At 43.7% G+C, this 21,727-nt stretch overlaps 1 protein-coding gene across 14 annotated transcripts in view; it reads right to left on the bottom strand.

Annotated features, from left to right (window-relative positions):
- The window catches only part of FHIT (fragile histidine triad diadenosine triphosphatase), a 1,490,046-nt gene that overhangs the window by 20,060 nt on the left and 1,448,259 nt on the right, over window positions 1-21,727 (bottom strand). For all 14 annotated transcript variants that reach the window (XM_060109929.1, XM_060109922.1, XM_060109919.1 and 11 more), the window contains one exon: window positions 3,562-3,668. In XM_060109929.1, the coding sequence (XP_059965912.1) occupies window positions 3,567-3,668 (102 nt within the window). In that variant the 3' untranslated portion in view covers window positions 3,562-3,566. The remainder of the gene's footprint in view (window positions 1-3,561; window positions 3,669-21,727) is intronic.

Genomic DNA, 21,727 nt, shown 5'->3' on the forward strand with positions numbered 1-21,727 from the left:
TGTGGTGCAGGGCTTCCTGACTGGAGTCCTTCATCTAGGTACCAGATAGCAGCCTTGCATCCCCAGGGAAGCTCACTCTGGCCTCCCACATGCTTCTCCCTGTGCGGGGGGAGAGACACGGGGAGCACTAGCTTAGGGGCTGGAGCAGGTCTGGAGTCAGCTTGGTCAGGTTTTGGATTCTAACCTCTACTGCTGTTTTCCAAAGATGGGTCTCGTTGGCCTGTTTAAGATCATTTTAGCTGATCTACACTGAATCCCTCTGTAGGTAATTCTCTTTTAATCCTTTTGAATAGGGCAAATGGAGAGCCTTGGTTTGGTGCCAGCCTCTCTAAGGATGACCAGCAACCTCAGTCCTGATAGCTACAGGCAAGCAACTATGCAGAGCTGGAATTCATCCGCACTGTTTTTCTTTCATGTTTTCTTTTTATGCTTAACTTCTATTAATAAGTAATACTCGTTTCTCGTTGAGTCTAAGATATAAAGTTTAAGATAACCTGAAATTTTAAAGGTGAATCAGGTAAGTAGTAAGTGGTACACAAAGATGAGAAAAATCATGACAAAGTGGGAATAAATGAAATTTGCGCGACACACTGCACACGCCCAAGGCCATGTGACGTAGGCACGTGGTCGAGTGGTGGAGAAAAGAGGGCAGGAGTCGGCAGGTGTGGAAGTCAGTTGCTGCAAGCTCAGCCCACTGCAGCCTGGCTGTCTGTTGCTGGGGAGGCAGGTGCTGGAGGGTGATGAACAGGATGGCGAGGAAGCCCGGCAGGGGAGGCACGTCCTCGCCGAAGAGCCGGCGAGGCCAGTAGAGCGGGTGAAGAGGCTGAAGAGACGATTGGGAAGGTACAGGGGGGCTGGGATAGGGTGGCAGTGCTGGCTGGACACACAGGCTCTTCCAAGCAAAAGGCGGGTGGTGAGAGACGAAGGGAAAGGCTGTCGGGGTGGAACTAGGTTCAGGTCTGAGCTCTACCACTTACTCGCCGTTTAACTTAGAGTGACACTTAGATCACTGAGTGAGTCTCAGTTTTGTCATCACCTGCAAGATGGGAAAATAACAGAACCCAGGTCTTGTAACTTCTCGGTAATGTGGCCGATAGTCATCGACTCTGGGGCTGAGCCCCGTTGTATCTGCCCGTGTGTGTGCCGTGAAGCGTGCAGCTATGCAGAGTGAGCAACATCAGAGCCTTTACACTGGCTCTGCCCGACACTGACTTGACTTGCTGCTGAGGGTATACTCAGGAAAGCTTGGAGAGACCAAGTTTATCTGAATTTCAGATAAATACTGAATACCGTTTTAAGTCTAGGTATGTCCATATCTTGCATGACAGCCCTATTTGTTAACCAACTTCAGAAAGTTCCACGAACCCCTTAACCTTGTGTAAACATTCGGTGGATAGGTGCACTTTGAAAAGGGAGGAGAGTGGGTATCAAAGATCCAGGTGGACCAACTCCATGATCAGGTTTCCTAGGTGAATGTTTCCTTTCCCCTTTGTCTCTAAAGAGAACTATATACAGTCCCTGTCTCACACTACAGGTGGTGAGGATGCTCTTGGTGAAATCTTAGGGCCCGTGTTTAAGTCCCTCACTGCCAAGTTCCTAGGTGTGTGCTCACTGGCCTCATATTCCCTCCTGTCCTCATTTGCCACGTCTGACTGCTGGGAGAACTGAAGGTGATTTGTTTTGTCTGTAGCAAAAGACCCTTAAAGAGAGAGGTTAATGTTAGTTCATTGAGAAGTGCACAGGCTCTCTGGCAACAGTCTGTGTGACAAGTTAAGGTGAATATCTTTCTGGCAAGACTTAGGAGGCAAGTTGATTCACCTGGCAGACAGGGGAGTTAGGCCTCAAGGCAAGACAGAAGCAAAAGCTGACAAAGCAAAGCGTACAGGAAACTTGGGGAAGAAGTTTAAATTCTCTAAACGGTCTAGAAAACACATTATAAGATAGAATCCTACAATTCAGCAAGCCTCAGGAAAAGCCTGGAGCTTTCTTGCCTCTCCCTGAAAGTGCCCATTACATAAGAGACCCAAAAAGAAAAAAATTCAGCCTAGAAAGTTGAGTCTGAGGAAGGGTGACCCCATTTGAACAGGACATCCCAAAATGACACACCGGCTTTCAGAAGAGGAATAGAACAAGGTTTGCATTCATGCCCGTAGGCCTATGTTCTTAGGTAAACTAGCTAGATCCTAAGGGGAGGTGGAGGAGAGAAAGGGAGAGATGAGAAGGTGAACAGCAGTGGAAAAGGTTAAAAATAAAATATCAAAGACAGCTTCTGCTCCCACCACGCTATATCCCTTCAGGCAACTGGGTGCAGAGCTGACAAGCCAGTGACATGGGAGAATGAAATAAGCTTTCTAGAATGCAAGGGCCTGAACACACAGCATATGTGAACAGTAATGGAGGGGGAGGTAGGTGACACTGGGTCTTTAAAGAGGAGGTGGGGAGAGAAAGACCAAGAAATGCACATGTATTTTAAACTCACCAAAATAGACTTACATTTCCAAATGAAAACATAATACTACAACCAATGTGTTTTCTAGCTAAAAATCATAATCACCAAGTGGTTGATACAATTTGACATAATTCAACTGCTACCAGTATTTGTTCATGAATTGCATTTTTAATTTGTATCTGATCTACTTCAGCTGCTTATAACATAAACACATTCACACAAGACCAGATGAAGCAGACAATTTTAGAAAAGAAAAACAATTTAGAGAGGAGGCTCTTTATCTGGGGTCCGTAATTCCTAAGGAGGCTTATTAACAGGGGTGCCAGATAAAATACAGGACCCAGATAAATTTGAATTTCAAAAAACGAATACTTTTTTTTACTCAAGGTAGGCCCCAAGATTTCATGGGCACACTATTTATTAAGACATCTCAGAAGATGCATGAGTCCCTTGACATTGCGTAAAAATTTGGAAAGGAGATTGGCTGTAGCTTTCTATCAGAGTCTTAAATCTGTGATCTCCCAATAGTAAAACACCATTAATGGAAAGAGAGAATTCTCTTTGCCTGGCATGAGCTTCCTGGCAGCCAAAGCCAAGGGGCCAGTTTACCAAATAGCAGCCAGGAGAGGAGGCCCAAGTGAAAGGAGAGCCTGCCTGGGTGTGGCTGAGCTGTTTCAGGGCTCCTTGCAGCCTGACAGGAGTCTGAGAGTTGAGCCTGAGGGCAACGGGACTCCCTGGAAGGGTTTTGATGTTTTAAAGGATCGGGTTTGCCTTCCTTACAAACTAGCTCCAGCTGCTCTGTGGAGATTGGCTTGCAGAGGGGCAGGAATGGAGAGGACAGTGGACAGAGGGGACAAGGGCCTGGGGTGGGCTGGACGGAAGGGAACAGACCGGAGCGGTATGTAGAAGGTGATGGGGAGTCGGGAAGAGAGACCCAGAGGTTGGACCAAGTGCCTCAAGGGTCCTCTCCACTCGGGCTTTAATGTTTGTGCAACCACCACTGTAGGAAGTGGGTGTGGCTGCTTTTCTTCATCCTCATTATTTCTTGAGTGAGGCTCTTGCGGTGGGGTGGGGGGGTTCTGAGCGATGATGAAGTAAATGTACAGTCTTACCTGCATCACTGAAAGTAGCCCCGCAGCGCCGCAGCTTCGGCTGCCATCTCCTCCTCCGATCTGCACAAGGCTGGGGAGTCCTCCTTCTCTTTGTCATGTTTCTGGAGCTTTGGAGAAGAAAACTAGGCTCATTAATAGGCCCTTGGGATCTCCGTGAACAAGCCTTGGGGGAGCGGCCGAACAGCATTCGCAAAACAGAGGTCGGGGGCGCGTGTCTTTCTTTTCATTGTATTAGTTGCCAGAATTTGAAAATGGGGCGGTTTTGTGTACAAATCCACATTTCCAGCTTTTGTAATACAATAACTAGATTAGGCTGCTATATGTGGTCCCTTCACCACCTTGTAATTATCTGCTGAGGTTGGGAGTGGGCGTCACAGACGGGGGACATCCTGCATTTACCAAAACCCTCACCACTCTCAAACATTGCGCTTGGCCAGCATCATCCATTGGTTTTACTTCCCAGACGCGAAGGCATTACGTTTGCCACCTACCCACAGTCGTTCCCCAAGCTGGCCTGGGGGTTACGCCCTCTCCTCTTCGGCTTAGCCTCTTTTATATGAGCTCTAGCAGTTTTGCTCAGCGAACCGAAACAGCCCTGGGCTAATTTATGAGAATAATGAATTTCAGGGCCATGAGTACTGAGTAAGAAATAAAAGAGTACACGCATTAAAAGAGGCTTCAAGCAGGCAAACGGTAAAAAACAAAGAAAAACTAAATAAAAAATTAAATGAGGAAGCATCAAAAAATTAACAGTTGGTCTTAGACAAAGGAACCCTTTCAAAATCCTCTTCAGATGCCCATATTTATTTAAAAAACATTTTGTCTATGTCTCAGATTTACATATTGAGTGAATAAAATTTCAATTCTATCAGAGAGAGAGAGAGGGTGTTGTCAGAACTCTCTTCTTTAGAAGAGGTCGGTTTCCCCCTTAGTCTCCTATTGCAATTTAGTTTTATTAACTAAATTTGTTATTCCTGTGCGTGGCTCTAGACACTGTAAAATGCTGAGGGTATAAATTCTTACAGGAGGCACAACGTACTGTTTCGTGCTAAGTCATTTGAGGAGATTGAGGCAAACTAATAGCACCAATGATAACTAGTATTCATGATGTAAAGGGCAGTTTCTTCTTCACGTATTATTCCCTTGTGCATCATTTCATTTAATCCTTACAACAGCCCACACCCAAGGCAGGCGCTGCTTAGTCCATTCACCTATCGGAGTCACCCGGCAAGGGGCAGTGGTGCCAGGGGTGTCCCCGGCAAAGTTTGCCTTTTAGTCTATCCTGGAGGAAGCGCAGTGCCACCAAAGAGCGACCAGCTCCACAGATCCTGCTGCGGCTCCCCGGGTACCGTCACCCAAAAGCCAGATCTTTGACAAAGGAGCCTGCCGACTCAGGAAAAAAGCCTCACGACTAAAATAGTGGAGTTTTGCTATTTCAGACCCATCTCACTCTCCCTCTAACCCAGAGACACCCCCTGCCCCCAACCCTGGCAGCTTGCAGCAGATGGAGAAATGTCCCCATTATTTCAGAGCAAACTTTGATACAGAAGGCAAAACAGTGAGGGAACAACGATAGCCTGGCCCTCCAGCTGAGCACTATTTCTACGCGGCGTAAGTTTGAGCCTAAATGAGTTTCATTAGCATATAACCAGGACACAAATATGTCATGGGTCTTCCGCTCAGAATCTGGCTGCCAGCACGCTGGTTTTACGTTTTGCCACGTAGATTTAATTCTCCTTAGTGGAAGAAAACCACACTTTAAGAAGTCATCTCCCTCCTTGCAGAAGCAGATATGACGCAATGGCTACAGGCGAGGCCAACGGGATTGCTATTTTTCTACTCAGGAACTGACTTTCATTTTGATACTAGCTTTAGGTCTGTTATAAATCCATCTTGTAACAATTCAATAGGATGACAAAGAACGATGCGAAGCCCAGAAAATATGGCCCTCCCACTTCTGGTACTGCCATCGGAAGATGCTGAAAGCTAGCATTAAGTGGTCTCAGCACGCAGATCGTACCAGATGAACGCAAATAATTTAGGGCCTGCAAACGTTAATGCCTCCTTGGTTATTAGGCTCCCGTCTGCTTTTGTCATATGCCTTACAGATGGCAACGTTGTGCCAATGCTTATAAGTTGTCTATGGAAAACAGGAAATAAGTCAAACAAAAACTAATTGTATTTGCAAAGCTCTGTTGTATACGGTTTTTAAAACTTAGGGGTTTCCCTCCTAAAAGCCCCAGATGGAAGCGTGTAGCTTTCCTTAGAACAGCCGTGCTCAACCCCGGCTACCCGCTGCAATCACACAGAGAACTTTAAAAACTACAGATGCCTGGCTCCGCCCCAGGGATTCTGATTTAATTGGTCTGGGGGGCAGCCTGGGTGTGGGGATTCTTTTCCAACTTCTCAGGCACTTGAGAAGCAGTGCATTTGAGAGAAGTTTGTGTGTATAGACAGAGGCCACACACGTAACAGAAATAATACCTTTGCCTTTAAGCCCGTTGCCTACAACTCAGTCGACAGTATGGAGGCTTTCCTTTGCAAACCCTGCTCTGGAACTGTAAAAAGGGAGTAGTGAGAGGTGTGATTAGTGATGTGTGTGACACGTAGTAAGAGGTGCTGAGTGTTTGCTGCTGCTGCTACCATGACTATTATTAGCATTATTATTATTACTATAGGCTGGATATACTGTCCCCTGACAGTGACCAGTGACCAACCCACAGAAGTTGTTTCCAGAGGTAAAAGTGCCTTTACCATCTTCATGGTTTCCCAGTGACCTTTATCTTTTGGACCTTAACTACTGTGTGAAAGGATTAACAGCCATGATCAGAATTCAAACCAAACCAAACTAATCTAATCAGACATTCAAGTCTGAGGAGGAAACTTAGCTCCTTCAGCCCTAAAATACCAGCAATAATTCCTACCTCTCAGAGTTGTTGTAAGAAGCGACTGAAGTATTACTGGAGGCTCCTGACAGGTAAAGGTTAAAGTCCTTAAAGTAAAAAGCATGTGGTGAAGGTCAAATGCAGTCAGAATTACTCTGGGAGCACAGCTGCCAGATTTAGCAAATAAAAATACAGGGCACTCAGTTAATTTGTTTTACTATATCTCATGCAGTATGTGGGACATACTTATACTAAAAAATATTCGTCGTGTATCTGAAATTCAAATTTAACTGGACATCCTGTATCTTATCTGGCAACTCAGTCTTGGAGACCCCTTAGGAAGGGACCATAGGAAGTGCTTGGTTTGATTTCGGATGTTCCCCAAACCACCTAGCTGTGAATCCTAGAGAAGATGGAGGAGACTGTCCGAAGGAAGGTCAAATTCAAGGCTAGCATTTTATGCATTCTGGGGCTTATTATTATTTTTGCATGAAATGCAGAGGAAATCATTAGCACTGTTTAAAATCCACAGCTCGTCTGTTCTGAGATGCACAGTTTTTCCCATTGTAACATCTCTGAAGTCAAAGCATGTCCTACAGTCAACGGTGTGTCATAATTTAATTGGCAGTGTTTTTCTTTCTTAGTAGGACATAAAATAACAGTAGTTCTTTCCACTAGGGTGTCTGGGATTCAATGCTGTATAGTTCTCCATCTCTTTCCTCCCTGCTGTGAGGCCACAGAAGTTAAATCATGAATATGCTCAGCACCAAGGCTGATGTAACATCTATTCCTTCCCTTCTCCTTATGCAACAGCAAGAGTTGATACTCTTTTCAGAAGCGTGGTGCTTTGAGGAAGGCTCATGCCAAAGTTACAAAGTTTGCAGAAAGTCGAACCAAAGTCTTTATTCACATTCCACAGAGGGAAGTCTGTGATGGCTCCTCGAAGTGAATTCTATTTCTATACAGCTTTGAAAAGAGATTAAAAAAAAAACCTGTATCTGCAGTCTTCCTGCTTTATCTGCCTGAAATGATTTTGGGGGAAGGTAGTGTTAACAGGATTTCTGATTGAAGTACTGATACGTGTCGATTTTGACACTGTGCTACTTCCTGTGCATTGAGTGTGTTCTCACGAGGCATGTGGGGCAGTGATTAATTCCCTGATGTAATGCTCAAGCTGCCTTGACTATTGACATTTTTATAGCTCTGTGATGGAATACAGTAGGAGGAATGATTCACAATAATTTTAACGTTTTTTTTCAGAATTTAGAACTAACCTGTAGTAAAATGCCAAATTATTTTCAAAGAGCAGAAAAACAATTTAAAGCCACTTCTCAAAGAAGCCAGTGGCTGAATATAAACTTGGGTGGTGGTCTAAAATTCACCAGTATCTTTCATTGTTTAGTTTTGTAAAACAATATAAAGAGCGGAGAGTTTAAACCATTTCTTACAGGTTGATGGTTCTGCTCAGACAGGTGTTTATATAAAGTATTGCAAGGAAAATAATTTCAATGGGAAGTAAATCCTAAATTTTTTTAGATCTGACCCTCTGTTACTGCTTTGAATTTAGCCAATAAGCCTTTGTTGAGCACATGATATACTCCAGGCACCGTTCTAGCTCTTATGAAAGCTATAAAGATGAATAACACAAAAACCTTTGCCTTCTGGGGTTCTCACCACCCAACAGGGCAGATAGATTCATACACACATCATTTAGTCCAAGTCAGTATGGTATAAATACTGGACTAGAACTTCTACCATAGTGCTCTCAGGATATCTGGGGGAGACAATAATTCTTACTGGGGTAGGGTTGACTTTAAAAAATCAGGATTTGCACTGGCTTCAAAGATGGTGACGGGATTTTAAGGACAGGGTTGTTCTGGGCAATGGGAACAGCTTCAGCAAACACATGAGGTATCTGCCAGCTCTCCTGTAACCTGTGCCCATCGCCAGCTTCACCCTCCTCTGGTACTACTCTTTCTTTCGTGACGAATGCTGCCCTGGCATCCTAGCCATGCCTGCCCATCTATCAGAGTTGTTGAGAGAGCTGAAACTTAGTTGCCATTTTGAGAAGCTTTACCATTCCATTGCTTAAAGAAGGGACCCACACCCCAGTGGCCCAAAAGATGGCCTCCAGTTCTACAGTTCAAAACTGCAAAAAGTTTTGAACCCTATTGAGGAAGATATTCCCCTCCCAATCACCTTTCAGTCATCTAAGTAATCAAAAAGAAAGTCTCCGTCGGTATGAGCTTGTCCTGAACATGGTACCAGTGTGACCTCTAACAGAATGAGAGGTGCCATCCAGACTCTAGCTAGAATATAAGACTATTTTATTTAAATCTTCTTTATTTGAGGCTTATCTCCCATTTATGATGCCATCTCAAGTGTCCTTTTAAAGTAAATCTAAGTTAAAAATAAGAGTCAATTTAGAAAATATATTAAGTAAAAATGTGGGAAACATGGCATTCACCTTGGGAGATGGTCCAGAGGTGGGAATTGGAGCGGAGATGGGGGAAGTGCCTGCAAACGTGAAGCTTGGGCCTTTTAGGACATGCGACAGCCATGTGGGTGTGGTTGTTTTTATTGATTGGAACAGTAGAAGGCTCCAGAATTTTTTTTTTTCATGACAGATGCTTAGAAGTCAAAATAATTTCATATGATAAGAGCTCTGAAGAGAATCAGAGCAGAGTGATCTGCAGGGATGGTGGCACTTTGGGGGAGGGGGTGTCTGGAGCAAGGCCTCATGAAGAGGTGCCATTTCAGCTGCGACATGAACAGTGATTTGAGGTCCATGAAGCAAAGGGCTAGGAGGACAGCAAGTGGACAGCAACCTGGAGGGAAAAGGAAGCTTGGCATTTGAGTAACTGGCTGGAAGAGTAAGTGCGGGAGACAGCAGGTCCCTTACAGCTGGTGGGGATGGCTAGGAGGTTTGGATTTTATCTTTGGTGCAGTGGGAAGATATTAAAGGGTTAGAAGCAGGGAAGCAAAAGGACTAGAATAACTTTTTATAAAGAATAGCCCGGCTGGAGGAGATGGAAACAACCTAAGTGTCCATCATCGGATGAATGGATAAAGAAGATGTGGCGCATATATACAATGGAATATTACTCAAACATAAAAAGAAACGAAACTGAGTTATTTGTAGTGAGGTGGATGGACCTAGAGTCTGTCATACAGAATGAAGTTAGTCAGAAAGAGAAAGACAAATACCGTACGCTAACACATATATATGGAATCTAAGAAAAAAAAGTCATGAAGAACCTGGGGTAAGACGGGAATAAAGACACAAACCTACTAGAGAATGGACTTGAGGATATGGAGAGGGGGAAGGGTAAGCTGAGACAAAGCGAGAGAGTGGCATGGACATATATACACTACCAAACGTAAAATAGATAGCTAGTGGGAAGCAGCCGCATAGCACAGGGAGATCAGCTCTGTGCTTTGTGACCACCTAGAAGGGTGGGATAGGGAGGGAGGGAGGGAGATGCAAGAGGGAAGAGATATGGGAACATATGTATACGTATAACTGATTCACTTTGTTATACAGCAGAAACTAACACACCATTGTAAAGCAATTATACTCCAATAAAGATGTAAAAAAAGAAAAAGAATAGCCCGGCTGGGGAATTAGAGGGAGACAAGCTAGTGCAGCAGCCAGAGAAGAAGTGCTGGGAGCTGGGAGGCTCATGAGCATGGGGTGGAGTGGGGCTCAGGTGCCCACAGTCAGGGTGGTGGTGGGTCAGTGCAGTGTGTGCAGTTAGTGAGAAGGCTCGGCCCCTCCCTCTACATGGACCTCTGCCTCTGATGCTTCCCTCCAGGCACTCTGTAAAGCACACATTGATCCCGGTCCCCTGCTCAAGGCTGCTCTGAACCAGTGTGAAAACTCAGTCCGTTTCTGCTCGATACGTGCAGAACACTCCCCGAAGTCCCAGTTCGATTGGCACGAGTTATATTTCGTGATCTCGATGCCGTCTCACTTTCTCTGTCTCTCTCATACACATGCAGCCAGCGTCCTTTGAGCACATATTTTGTCCCCAAACACTGAATGTCCTTCCTCTAAGTACTGGTTATTGAGCAGATTATCACCACTTTGGGCTTTCTTGGTGTCCTAATGAATCACCTTTTGCTTTCACTTGAGGCAAAAAAAATGACTTGTGTCATCAACCTCTTGCTGCCACTTCTGCTTCTTTAGAATCCTGAGATTCTTCAAATATTTCTTTGGGCAAAAATATGTTCATTTCCTCCCTTCTTTCTCTCCATGGGAGGGATCCTGTGAGCTAAAGCTCTGGACTAACCACTAGATCACTGCAACCAAATTACCTGCAGTTCCCTCTGTTCACTGTTGAGTTTCCATAGCCCAGTTCTTTGCCCTTTATGGAGAGAAATTCTGGTAATTGATGGAGCATTCGTCATTTGATTAGTTGCCAAAGCTGTGACTTGAGCCTAACTTGCTTGAGTAGAAGCAAAAGTTTTTTTAGTGCTGCCAATGGGGCCAAAATGCTGAAATAAACTATTAAATTAATTAATGAAATCCTACTTTCAAGGAGTATAGAGTGTTGATGTTTAAGAATTTGTAACCCCCAGAAGTATTTGCCAAACCACTGTACTATCACAGAACCCAATTGCTGATCCAATTATCCATTAAAGTATCACATTGTCAAGCCAATTGCCAGAGTGGCAAGTGAGACTGCCAGCATCACAATTTGGATGAGATACTACTCAACTGACTAAACTGTGAATGGTCTTCAGAGCATCCCATACACCCTAATCACCTGTACAAACCCAGCTGAACAATTCTGGCTTGCTGGGGTGCACACCTGCCATCAGAAAATTGCTTTAATTGGTGGGACATTAAAGTTTGCAGTTTTCCATCAGAAGCTTGTTAGGAGCAGTTCAGCAAAAAGCAACTGTGGCTTCTGGCCCTAGGCAGAGTTGATTTTCATTAAAACATCAAAGGGGTCACTTCCGGTCAGGGGAGCGAGCCATGAAACTAACCTGAAATGTGCATCTGAGAAGGGAGGCCCCCCTGGGTCTGCCGTGCTGCAGGCCACCGTCTAGAACTTCCTGACAACGTGACATCAGGGCAGTTGAGGAACAGGACTCAGCAACGGGGCTGTGAGGGAGCACTGGGGGGTTGATACAGGAGTCTCCGCATTAGAGAATCATTGGCCTAGACAGAGTGAAGGGCAAACTCGGCTTATTCTTAGGACACCCCACTGCTAAAATTTTCCTCATAGCTTACTATAGCGAGCTTCATGTTTAATCCTGCCTAATAGCGGGGCTTAGCATTTCAGCTGACAATCCCATTTACAGCGGTAACCTGGCTGCGAGGGTTTGGTAGAGAAATCGATCGCGCTCACCCAGGAGTTCTTTGCTCTTCCAATTATTAAAAAAAAAAAAAAGCACTCAACAATAGCTGATTTGGTAACAAGCCTCCTGTCTAGTTCCCATGTTTATGGTAGAAATCACCAAATCACAGTAACATCCATCTTTGTATCCTCACTGCTTGCTGTGTCTGACACCCAGGAGTAGGTTTTCAAGAAACATTTGTCAAAATAGGTCTCTAAGTTACAGCTTCCCTCCCAACCTACTGGCTGTGCAAGTTCATCATCCCCATTTTCCAAAGGCATCATCCAAGTCTCTTAGGAATGTAAGTCAGGAGAACATCGCATGGCTAATTAGGAACAATCATTGGTTCGGATTAGAAATACAGTTTGCTGGCTCCTCGTACACTCACTCAGGGATCCACTCTGTAAATTTTCCTCTGGTTAATATTTTTGAAAACATGGGTACTAAAGCAGTCCAGAAAAGAAAACCAAAGTTGCAGATAGAGATCAGCCTCTGAGCTGGGGTGCCTCCTCTGCGGGTGGGGGGCGGGGGAGGGGGGCAGTTGTCTCCTAGAGCAGTTTTCGGTGAATAATTGCTGGTCGCTGACGCCTCGCCCCAGGCTCCACCCTATCTGAGTTTTCCTGTTTTTTCCGTGGGTAGGAAATTAGTGAAGTCACAGGGACTAGAGATTTCTACCAGTTTGAGTTCCTCAGGCCTCCTGTTTCTAAAAACATGCCCACCGAGAAATGAAATGAAGCACCCTTGGAAAGGGAGATTTGTGATGAAGCAAACTTCAGAGAAGGAAGCATTTATTCAAAAAGCAATTTCCTCAGCCAGCCGTGCTCTGTAAGCCTTTTTTCCCTCCATGTTTAGGATACTGGTGTTTGAACAAGAGTGTTCTCCTTTCTCCCTAGAGTGATGTCAACCTGTGGTACTCAGAATGAGGAAAGGGAAAAGGCAAAGGGCCAATTTCAGGTTTCGTTCGAATCTCCTGAAGTTTTTATTTTCTATTTGCTCCTGCTACAGTATGGCTTTTTTTCAAAGGCGCCTTACAGAAACTTTAGAAGCATGGTCCAGGCGAGACAGCTTATCCCCAAAGAGGGTGCTAAGACAGTACACCACCACCAATTCACCGTCATAGACATGGCCTCAGAATCCTGCTTAACACAATGCTCCAGGCAGCTACAACTGGGCCTCAAAATAAAACCCATTTGGAGAAGCTGAACTAGGTGAGGGGGTTGCAAATATGGGTCCCCCAAATACTGGAAACTCATTTGTCTGCAGAACTCATTCGATTAATCAACAAATAGTAAGAGGCCTTCCATGTGCTGGCACAGTGCATTGCACCGTGCAGGCTGGGCAAGGCTGAGTGTGTTCAGGAGGCTTACATTCGAGGAGAGAAGGCAGGCAATTAGCAAGGAATCAAATCTATTACAACCCTGAGAGACAATAATAAAGAGAACTATCAGTATGTTAGATGGTATGATCAGGGAAGACTGCTCCGAGGAGGGAACAGTTAAAGCTGAGAGCAATCAGCAAGTGCAGACACGCAGAGAAAGACGGAGGTATCTGAACGCTCTCTGAACTGGCTGAAGGCCAGGGACTGAAGCCCAGGGAGGAAGCACCCAAAGAAAGGGCAAAAGAAGCAGGTGCTTCTTCCTCCCTGTAGGACCAGCGGCGCAAGTGCTGGAAGAGAAGAGGGACTGGATGATTCACTGGTCGCATCACCTTTGTTCAGCACCCAGTTTTTCTAGGCTCAGAAGAATAGCAATCGGGCGAAGACACAGGGAGTCCAGACTCGGCGAGGTGAAGGAGGGGAGGCCAGTCTGGCCTTGGAGCATGGGCAGTGCCGCTCCCTGGCTTGAGTTTTGCGTACTGGGTCTCTCCCTCACCTTAACATCAGGTCTTGCTAACGGGAAGCTTTCCACGGGAAAGCGGATGAGCAGCAAGTTATTTGCACAAGTGGTGACCACCATGGAGCAGCGAAGATGCTGGCTGACCTCGGAAACTTCTCTCCGAATGTCCAGCATATGGTTGGCAGAGCTGAAAGGGCTCCCCTAGCACCAGCCAGCCAGCCAGGTGCCTGGCACCGGGACCACGTGTGGGCGAATGAGAAATGACTAACAGAAAACCTATATTCCAGGGGTGCTCACCACTCCGCTGGATTGGTCATGCTTCCTTCTGTATACAAGACGATCGTTCTGCCTCTGGTTACAAAACTGCACCCTCTGAAGCTGCTGTGCACCCCTTGGAAGTAACCTACCCTCCGTGACTTGCAAACCCATTCATTTCTGATGGAGCTGTTCCAATGCCCTTCAAAGAACCTGGCCGGTGTACACTGCACAAACAAATTAGGAGCCAGCCTTTCCCAAACGCCTCTCTCTATTTCATTTAAAAACCTTCTTTAATAAAGACATAAAAGCCTTGGATGAGGCTGGAACGCTAAGCTTACCAGGCATGACAACAGATCTTTGTCACAGAGGATTTCAAATACCTTTAAAAACAAAAGAACAAAAAAACCCCAGAATACTCAAAAGAAACTGAGATTTCCTTGTTAATGGGCTCAGTTGTTCATTTTATATACCCTATAAGTGACCATAATCCAGAAATCAGCACAGACAATGGAGATATAAGGCAACTGAAAACACAAACACACACATACACAGCTTCACCTGAGTGAAAAATTAAAATGCAATACCAGGCTCATGACTTTTTTGAAGCATCAGGCTAGAAAAAAGATACCCTCACCTTTTTCACCTTCCTACTGTGCATCTCTCAATTATTTATTACTAAGATGATCAAAAGGCACTATACACACACACACACACACACACACACACACAAATACAAAAATCCCAGGGTTGGCTCACATATATATATGGCTTGATTTTAAAATATTAGTACCTTTGATATTCCCATTAAAGCTGAAAATATTATTACTGGGAGTTATAACTTCATGTATGAAAAACCCATAAAAATCTTTTGAGAGTCCTAATCTTTTAATTAATCTCACCTCAGTGCAGCTCAAGGGTTTAAAGGAATTTGTTTGGTTGGTTTTAAAAGATAAAAGATCAGAATGCTTTAAAGTAGCTTTTTGTAATTTCAGGTATCTATTTAAAGGTCCAGAAACGAATATTCGAAAAAAGCTTGGTTCTAGAGTCAGGATTTAAAACACATATTTAAAGTTCCCTGGTCCAAACAGCATGTGACATCTGTATCCCTTCTGCCATATTGCTGCCAAGGGGCACACTCATGTCCTGCCTTGAATGTTCCAGGGATGAATATACTACTGCTCCTCAGACAGTCTGACCCTAGTTGACAAGCTGTGCTAGGAGACCATCCTTCCTCACCCTGAGTCTAAATCTCCCTTCCCCCAACTTCTACACATAAGTCCTACCTTCAGCTCTTAGAGTCACACCACACAAGATCAAGTTAATGTAAAGATATTACTTTTGAGTACTGATGAATTTGAGCTATACCTAAATCTGGCAATACTGCAGGCTAGAGAGGACGTAAACCCTCAGGAGTGCGCTGGCATTGCCTGTGAGAGAATATATTGAAACAGCCTCTTTGGGAAACAGTTTGGCATTATCTCCTAAAGCTGGCATTCACAGTACCCTAAAAACCAGCAATACTACACCCAGGTATGTACCCGAGAGAAATTCTTGCCCACATACATGAGAATCTTCAAAGTAGCTCTGATGAAAACAGCAAAAGCCTGGACATGGCCACTTATTCAGAAAGTAGATGAATAAAATGTGATATATTCATATGATGGAATATTACACAGTGATCGAAATAATTGTTTGATAGAACAGTTAGCCCATATGGACTAATCTCAATAACATACTATTAAGGAAAAAAAAATCCCCAAGAGATATTATGCAGCATGATACTTTTTTATAAAGTTGAAAAGTATATATTTTTGAGTTGTTTTTTAGGAATGCATAGAGACGCCTAAAACTAGGTAAAAAGGAGTAAAGGAATGGGGACTATGGGATTCAGGGTGATGGACAACTCAGTATGGGGGAGGGTGGGGAAAAGATGGGGTGTAGTCTTATCACATGGTTAGATATAGGATATGGTACATGCATACAATGGAATATCAGTCATAGAAAAGAACAGAATAATGCCATGTGCAGCAACATGGGTGGACCTAGAGATTGTCACACTGAGTGAAGTAAGTCAGAGAAAGACAAATATCGTATGATACCGCTTATATGTGGAATCTTAAAAAAGGGCACAAATGAACTTATCTACAAAAACAGAAATAGAGTTACAGATGTAGAAAACAAACTTATGGTTACCAGGCGGTAAAGGAGGTGAGAGGGGTAAATTGGGAGATTGGGATTGACAGATACACACTACTATATATAAGAAAGATAACCAATAAGGACCTACTGTATAGCACAGGGAACTCTACTCAGTACTCCGTAATGGCCTATATGGGAAAAGAAGCTAAAAAAGAGTAGATATATGTATATAACTGATTCACTTTGCTGTACAGCAGAAACTAACACAACATGGTAAATCAACTATACTCCCATAAAATTTTTTTAAAAAGGAAAAAAAAATCGTAGCTTTTGTTTTGAGTGATGCATGTGAAGATACGCATTAGCCATTAAAACGTAACTACTTAAATAACTACATGAAAGCAGGCCGTGAGTGAAAGCAAACAAAGATGACCATCCTCAGGCAACACTTAGAATTACACCACAGGATGACTGTAATTTCCCTCACTATGGAAATCCAGCTTCCCTTCTGAGACCCTCCGTAAGAATTACAACATGGTAGCACTTGCCATGTAAAAGCAGCGAAGTTAGTAATTGGATTCCAGATGTCTAAGATTGATGAATCCCTTCACTGAATCCCCCCACCCCCCAGCCCAGGATCTATTTTGGATATAACACTCCACACAGGATGCTGTTCTTAATTAACACTGCTCTGCCTTAAGAGCTTTATGTCTGCGAGATAGTCATCCAAACACTCTCCCGTCCATAGATTTGCTCTTATGCCCTATCTCCGAAGCAAAAGTAATACTTGCCTGGATTTTAATAAACATGTCTGCAGGAGTAATATAACTTTCACATGCTTTCTACATTTCATAATCTCTCTTAGTGCTTTTCTTTATGCTGACTGCCATGCCAAGACTGGATTTTAAAGGCTTTGTAGCAGTTCTGTCTCCATTTCTGGTGCCCACCTTAGGGGGCAGCAAACAGTATGCTGATTGCTCTTTAGGTAGGAAGCACAGACATGATGTTGAAAAAGCCATTTACTATCCAAGCTACTGTATTCCTCTCCCTCTTTAATTTTTGACTTTGACTCCAGCTCATTGACCTTAGACTGAAGCATAGTAGCCAAGTTATCAGTCCAAGATCTGCGAGTGTTCCTAATTGGCTACTCAGATGGTGTCTACCAGATGCCAAAATTAAAAATTTAAAAAAATCAAGCAAACTAATGTTTTGGCACCCAAGAGGCAAAACAACCTGCTAAGGGACTAGTCCTTTCACTTTGCAAATGGTTACTCGAGCCTTGGGTGGAGAGGCAACTCAATCTACTTATAAAAGGAGCCAGATTTGGGACCTAATTCTTCAGCTAAAAGGCAGCTGAATCAGGAGGAACAAACACAGCTCTAAGGAAAAGGAACCCCTGTCCATGGCTGAAGGAGAGATGCTCTTGGTCCAATACTAGGGACCCTGCTGCTCTAGGGAAGTGGAAAACATCAAAGAGCCCAAGAATCAAGATGGCATAAATTTGTTGTTGTTCTACTACTTTTTTTTTTTTAATTGATGGAACTCTGGTGAGTGCTTGCTAAGCGCCAGGTACAGAGATGGTCTCATTTAATCCTTTTAACAGCACCTACCTCATGGTGCTGCCATCTCCATTTTCAGATGAGGAAATTAAGGCTCAGAGATGTGATCTTACAGCTCATGGGTTGTGGGACTTCAGGGCCCGCTCCCTCAACCTGCATTCCCTCTCTCCTAAAACACTGCTGAACATTCACTAAGCAATAGGGATTAGGTTGAAGTATCTCCATCAAAGCACTTTTGTGAATGGAATCTCCTTGGATCAACTTTGGGGTAGGTAGAGGCACAGTGTCATTGTCCCCATTTTACAGAAAAGGAAACAAAGGTTGAGAGAGATTAAGTGAATTGCTTGAGTCTTCTGCAGTCTTGGACTGAAAGCCTCAACATGTTTCTCTACTAAAAACGACCTTCGATTAATAAATAACAGGGTGGCCTGCCTCTAGTTTCTGAATTGGAACATCACAACTGAAGAAGCATGTATTGGGGGATCTCTTATTAAAAAACAGAACCTAAATTATAGGCGATGGGTCAGGGCACTTTCAGTTCAGTCTTTTAACCCTTGCCATCTGTGCTCGGTCCTGAGTTACTGGTCCTTGACCCGGCTTTCTTGGAATGATAGGCCCTCATTTACCATTTCACTCTCATCTCTCAACCCTTCACACTGTTTCCTTCCTATCTGAGTAGGAGTGGTTCTTTAAACAACCTGCCGCCTCTTTCACCACCAGCCCTTTGCACATACTAGTCTCTCTGCATGGAATACATTTCTTCTCCTGTTCCACCAAGGCTAGACTAGGTGGTCCTTGAATAAGGTTCTATTTCAGGACATTTATTGTGTTGTAAGTATCTTCCCCACTAAATTATAGGCAAAGCCACTTCTATGAGCAATATTCAGTCTTTCCTTAACCTTCAAAACACTAATGCCACACGGTTCAATCTAATACCTTAGCAATGACCTGACAAAACCAGAGCTAGGCACATAGTAGTTCACTAAATACCTCTGGCTCAAATAAGCCAACTATAACAGATATTTAGAAGGGTGACACAGTTATAACCATCCCTAGTCCTCAAAAAAAGGTTTGATTATGTTCTCTAAACCAAACATTATAAGAGTAAGCAGGAATGGAGATGTACACTGTTAAAGAGGATACAGAACAAAATTAGGTTTCTTTGTAGCCCTCATCAATCTGAAATTTATCTGTTTTTACTTAATCACATTTCTATGGTATATAAACTTATGAAGAATCTGAGTAGAAAGCCAAACCTTGGGTGTCCCTAGTCTTTGCCCGTGGATCCCCAAAGGCATCTCCCCTCTTTCAAGGACAAGTGGAGAGAAAACTGCACAGCAAGCAGAAGGACAAATGAAAGATATCTCTGTGCCCACTTAGAGGTCAGCATTCCACCCTTATGTGTGATCCATAATTAGTGACAATTGCATTTGTTCAGAGTCTGGAAAAAAAAAAAACCCAAGGCAGCTGACCTCAGTTGTCCCACAGCTAATCATCCTTTGAAGGAGACGCTTGAGAGAAAATGGAAACAGCAGGGTGGTGCCCAGGCTGTGGTGTGGAGTATGCTGAGGGTGGTCCATGAGCACGGATGGCCAGATCCTCTTCCTGAGCTGGCCTTGTCCTGACACTCTCCCATCTTGTATTGGGTGAGGTGGGCATCAGCAGGCCACCCTGCAAAAGGCTTGGCATGATGCCCACCCGTTTCTACAAAGTTCCTTCTCGTTGTGGGCACTCTTCTACGAGGATTCCTACTTGTGTATGTGCACAGGCTGCGTCAAATGCAGTCTCCTTTGCCTCTGCTCACAGTGTATTACATTTTTAATCAGTATATATAATTACTTACCACAAGCTGCCAGGCCAGATTTTCTGAGCATCAGTCTAATTAACTTAAGCTTGATAATTATGTTTCAGATACCACAGCAGTACACACAGAATTTGCAGATTATGCCACCAGCTTATTTGATTCCAATAACATGTCTTCTCAGAAGGTGGGTTAGTTTTGATTTTTTTTTTTATGGCCATCTGATAATTACCTAGGTTTCAAAGTTTTCCCTTAAAAATAAAATCAGTCTGCTATTTAAGACAGCTTCTCAAATCATTAACACAGACTGGACTGAAATAACAGATTTCTGTGTATTTGTACACACAAAAATCTTTTTTTTACTAATATAAGCTCAAGCTGAGGAAATATTAATATATAAAGAATTCTGATGGTCGAATAACAACTTTCCATGTTTTGACTGGTCTATGCTTTGCCTTTTCCATTTACACTTGTCTTGATGAAAAATAAGGGGGGAAAAAAAAGCAAAAGAAACAGAAAACCTCCAAGACTTACAGGCAAGAAAGGTCAGCTTCTGGTTGAATTAGGGCATGATAAACTCACATAAGGATAATAACCAACTTACAGAGGGTTTGCTATGTGCTAGGCACTGTGTTAAGCCCTTTTTGTGGATTTTCTCATCTAATCATCCTAACAGCCCTGTGTAGTAAGTATATGTTATGGGTTGAATCGCATTCCTCCAAAAGATATGTTGAATCCCAAACCCCCAGGACCTCAGAATGCAAGCTTGTTTGGAAATAGGGTCTTAACAGAGGTAATCAGTTTCAAAGAAGGTCATTACAGTGGGCCCTGATCCAATAAGACTGATATCCTTTTACAAAGGGGAAATATGGACACAGACACAGCCACATACACCAGGAGGATGTCACGTGAAGATGAAGGCAGAGATCAGGGTGATGGATCAACAGGCTAAGGAATGCCAGAGACCGCCAGCAGACCACCACGAGCTAGGAGAGAGGCCTCAGAAGGAACCAAACCTGCTGACAATGGGATCTCAGACTTCTAGCCTCCGGAACCGTAAGACAACAAAATTCTGTTGTTTAAGCCACAGAGTGTGTGGTACTTTGTTACAGAAGCCCTAGCACATGAATACAGTATGCATGCTCATACTCCTCACTGTGCAGGGGCCGAGGCTCAGAAGAGCTGTGTGATGTGTCCAAGGCCACACAGCTGTCACAGGCAAGGATGGAGTCCACAACCAGGCTTTTCCGACTCCCAAGCTCATGCCCTTGGCCTCACCCACTGCTCTGCCACACTGAGTCGACCTAGGAGGGTGGAGAGAATCCATGCAACAAATCCCAGAAATGGCTGGCATGCTGTGATCATTTCAATGCTTCTAAATTAAGAGTAAGACTGAGATAGTGAATGAGATACCATCTCACACCGGTCAGAATGGCCATTATCAAAAAATCTAGAAACAGTAAATGCTGGAAAGGGTGTGGAGAAAAGGGAATCCTCTTGCACTGTTGGTGGGAATGTAAATTGATACAGCCACTATGGAGAACAGTATGGAGGTTCCTTTAAAAACTACAAATCGAACTACCATATGACCCAGCAATCCCACTACTGGGCATATACCCTGAGAAAACCATAATTCAAAAAGAGTCACGTACCAAAATGTTCATTGCAGCTCTATTTACAATAGCCAGGACATGGAAGCAACCTAAGTGTCCATCGACAGATGAATGGATAAAGAAGATGTGGCACATATATACAACGGAATATTACTCAGCCATACAAAGAAATGAAAGTGAGTCATTTGTAGTGAGGTAGATGGACCTAGAGTCTGTCATAAAGAGTGAAGTAAGTCAGAAAGAGAAAAACAAATACCGTATGCTAACACTATATATATGGAATCTAAGAAAAAAAAAAGTCATGAAGAACCTAGGGGTAAGATGGGAATAAAGACACAGACCTACTAGAGCATGGACTTGAGGATATGGGGAGGAGGAGGGGTAAGCTGTGACAAGGTGAGAGAGTGGCATGGACATGTATACACTACCAAACGTAAAATAGATAGCTAGTGGGAAGCAGCCGTATAGCACAGGGAGATCAGCTCGGTGCTTTGTGACCACCTAGAGGGGTGGGATGGGGCGGGGGAGGGAGGGAGACGCAAGAGGGAAGAGATATGGGAACATATGTATATGTATAACTGATTCACTTTGTTATAAAGCAGAAACTAACACACCATTGTAAAGCAATTATACTCCAATAAAGATGTTATTAAAAAAAAAGACTGAGGTAGTGGCTGTTTCCAAGTTTATATGCAGCTTCTTTTATTTAAAACAGAAAATGACTGCTGGA

This window comes from Mesoplodon densirostris, chromosome 10 (genome assembly GCF_025265405.1).
Source record: "Mesoplodon densirostris isolate mMesDen1 chromosome 10, mMesDen1 primary haplotype, whole genome shotgun sequence".
Classification (NCBI taxonomy): Eukaryota; Metazoa; Chordata; class Mammalia; order Artiodactyla; family Ziphiidae; genus Mesoplodon; species Mesoplodon densirostris.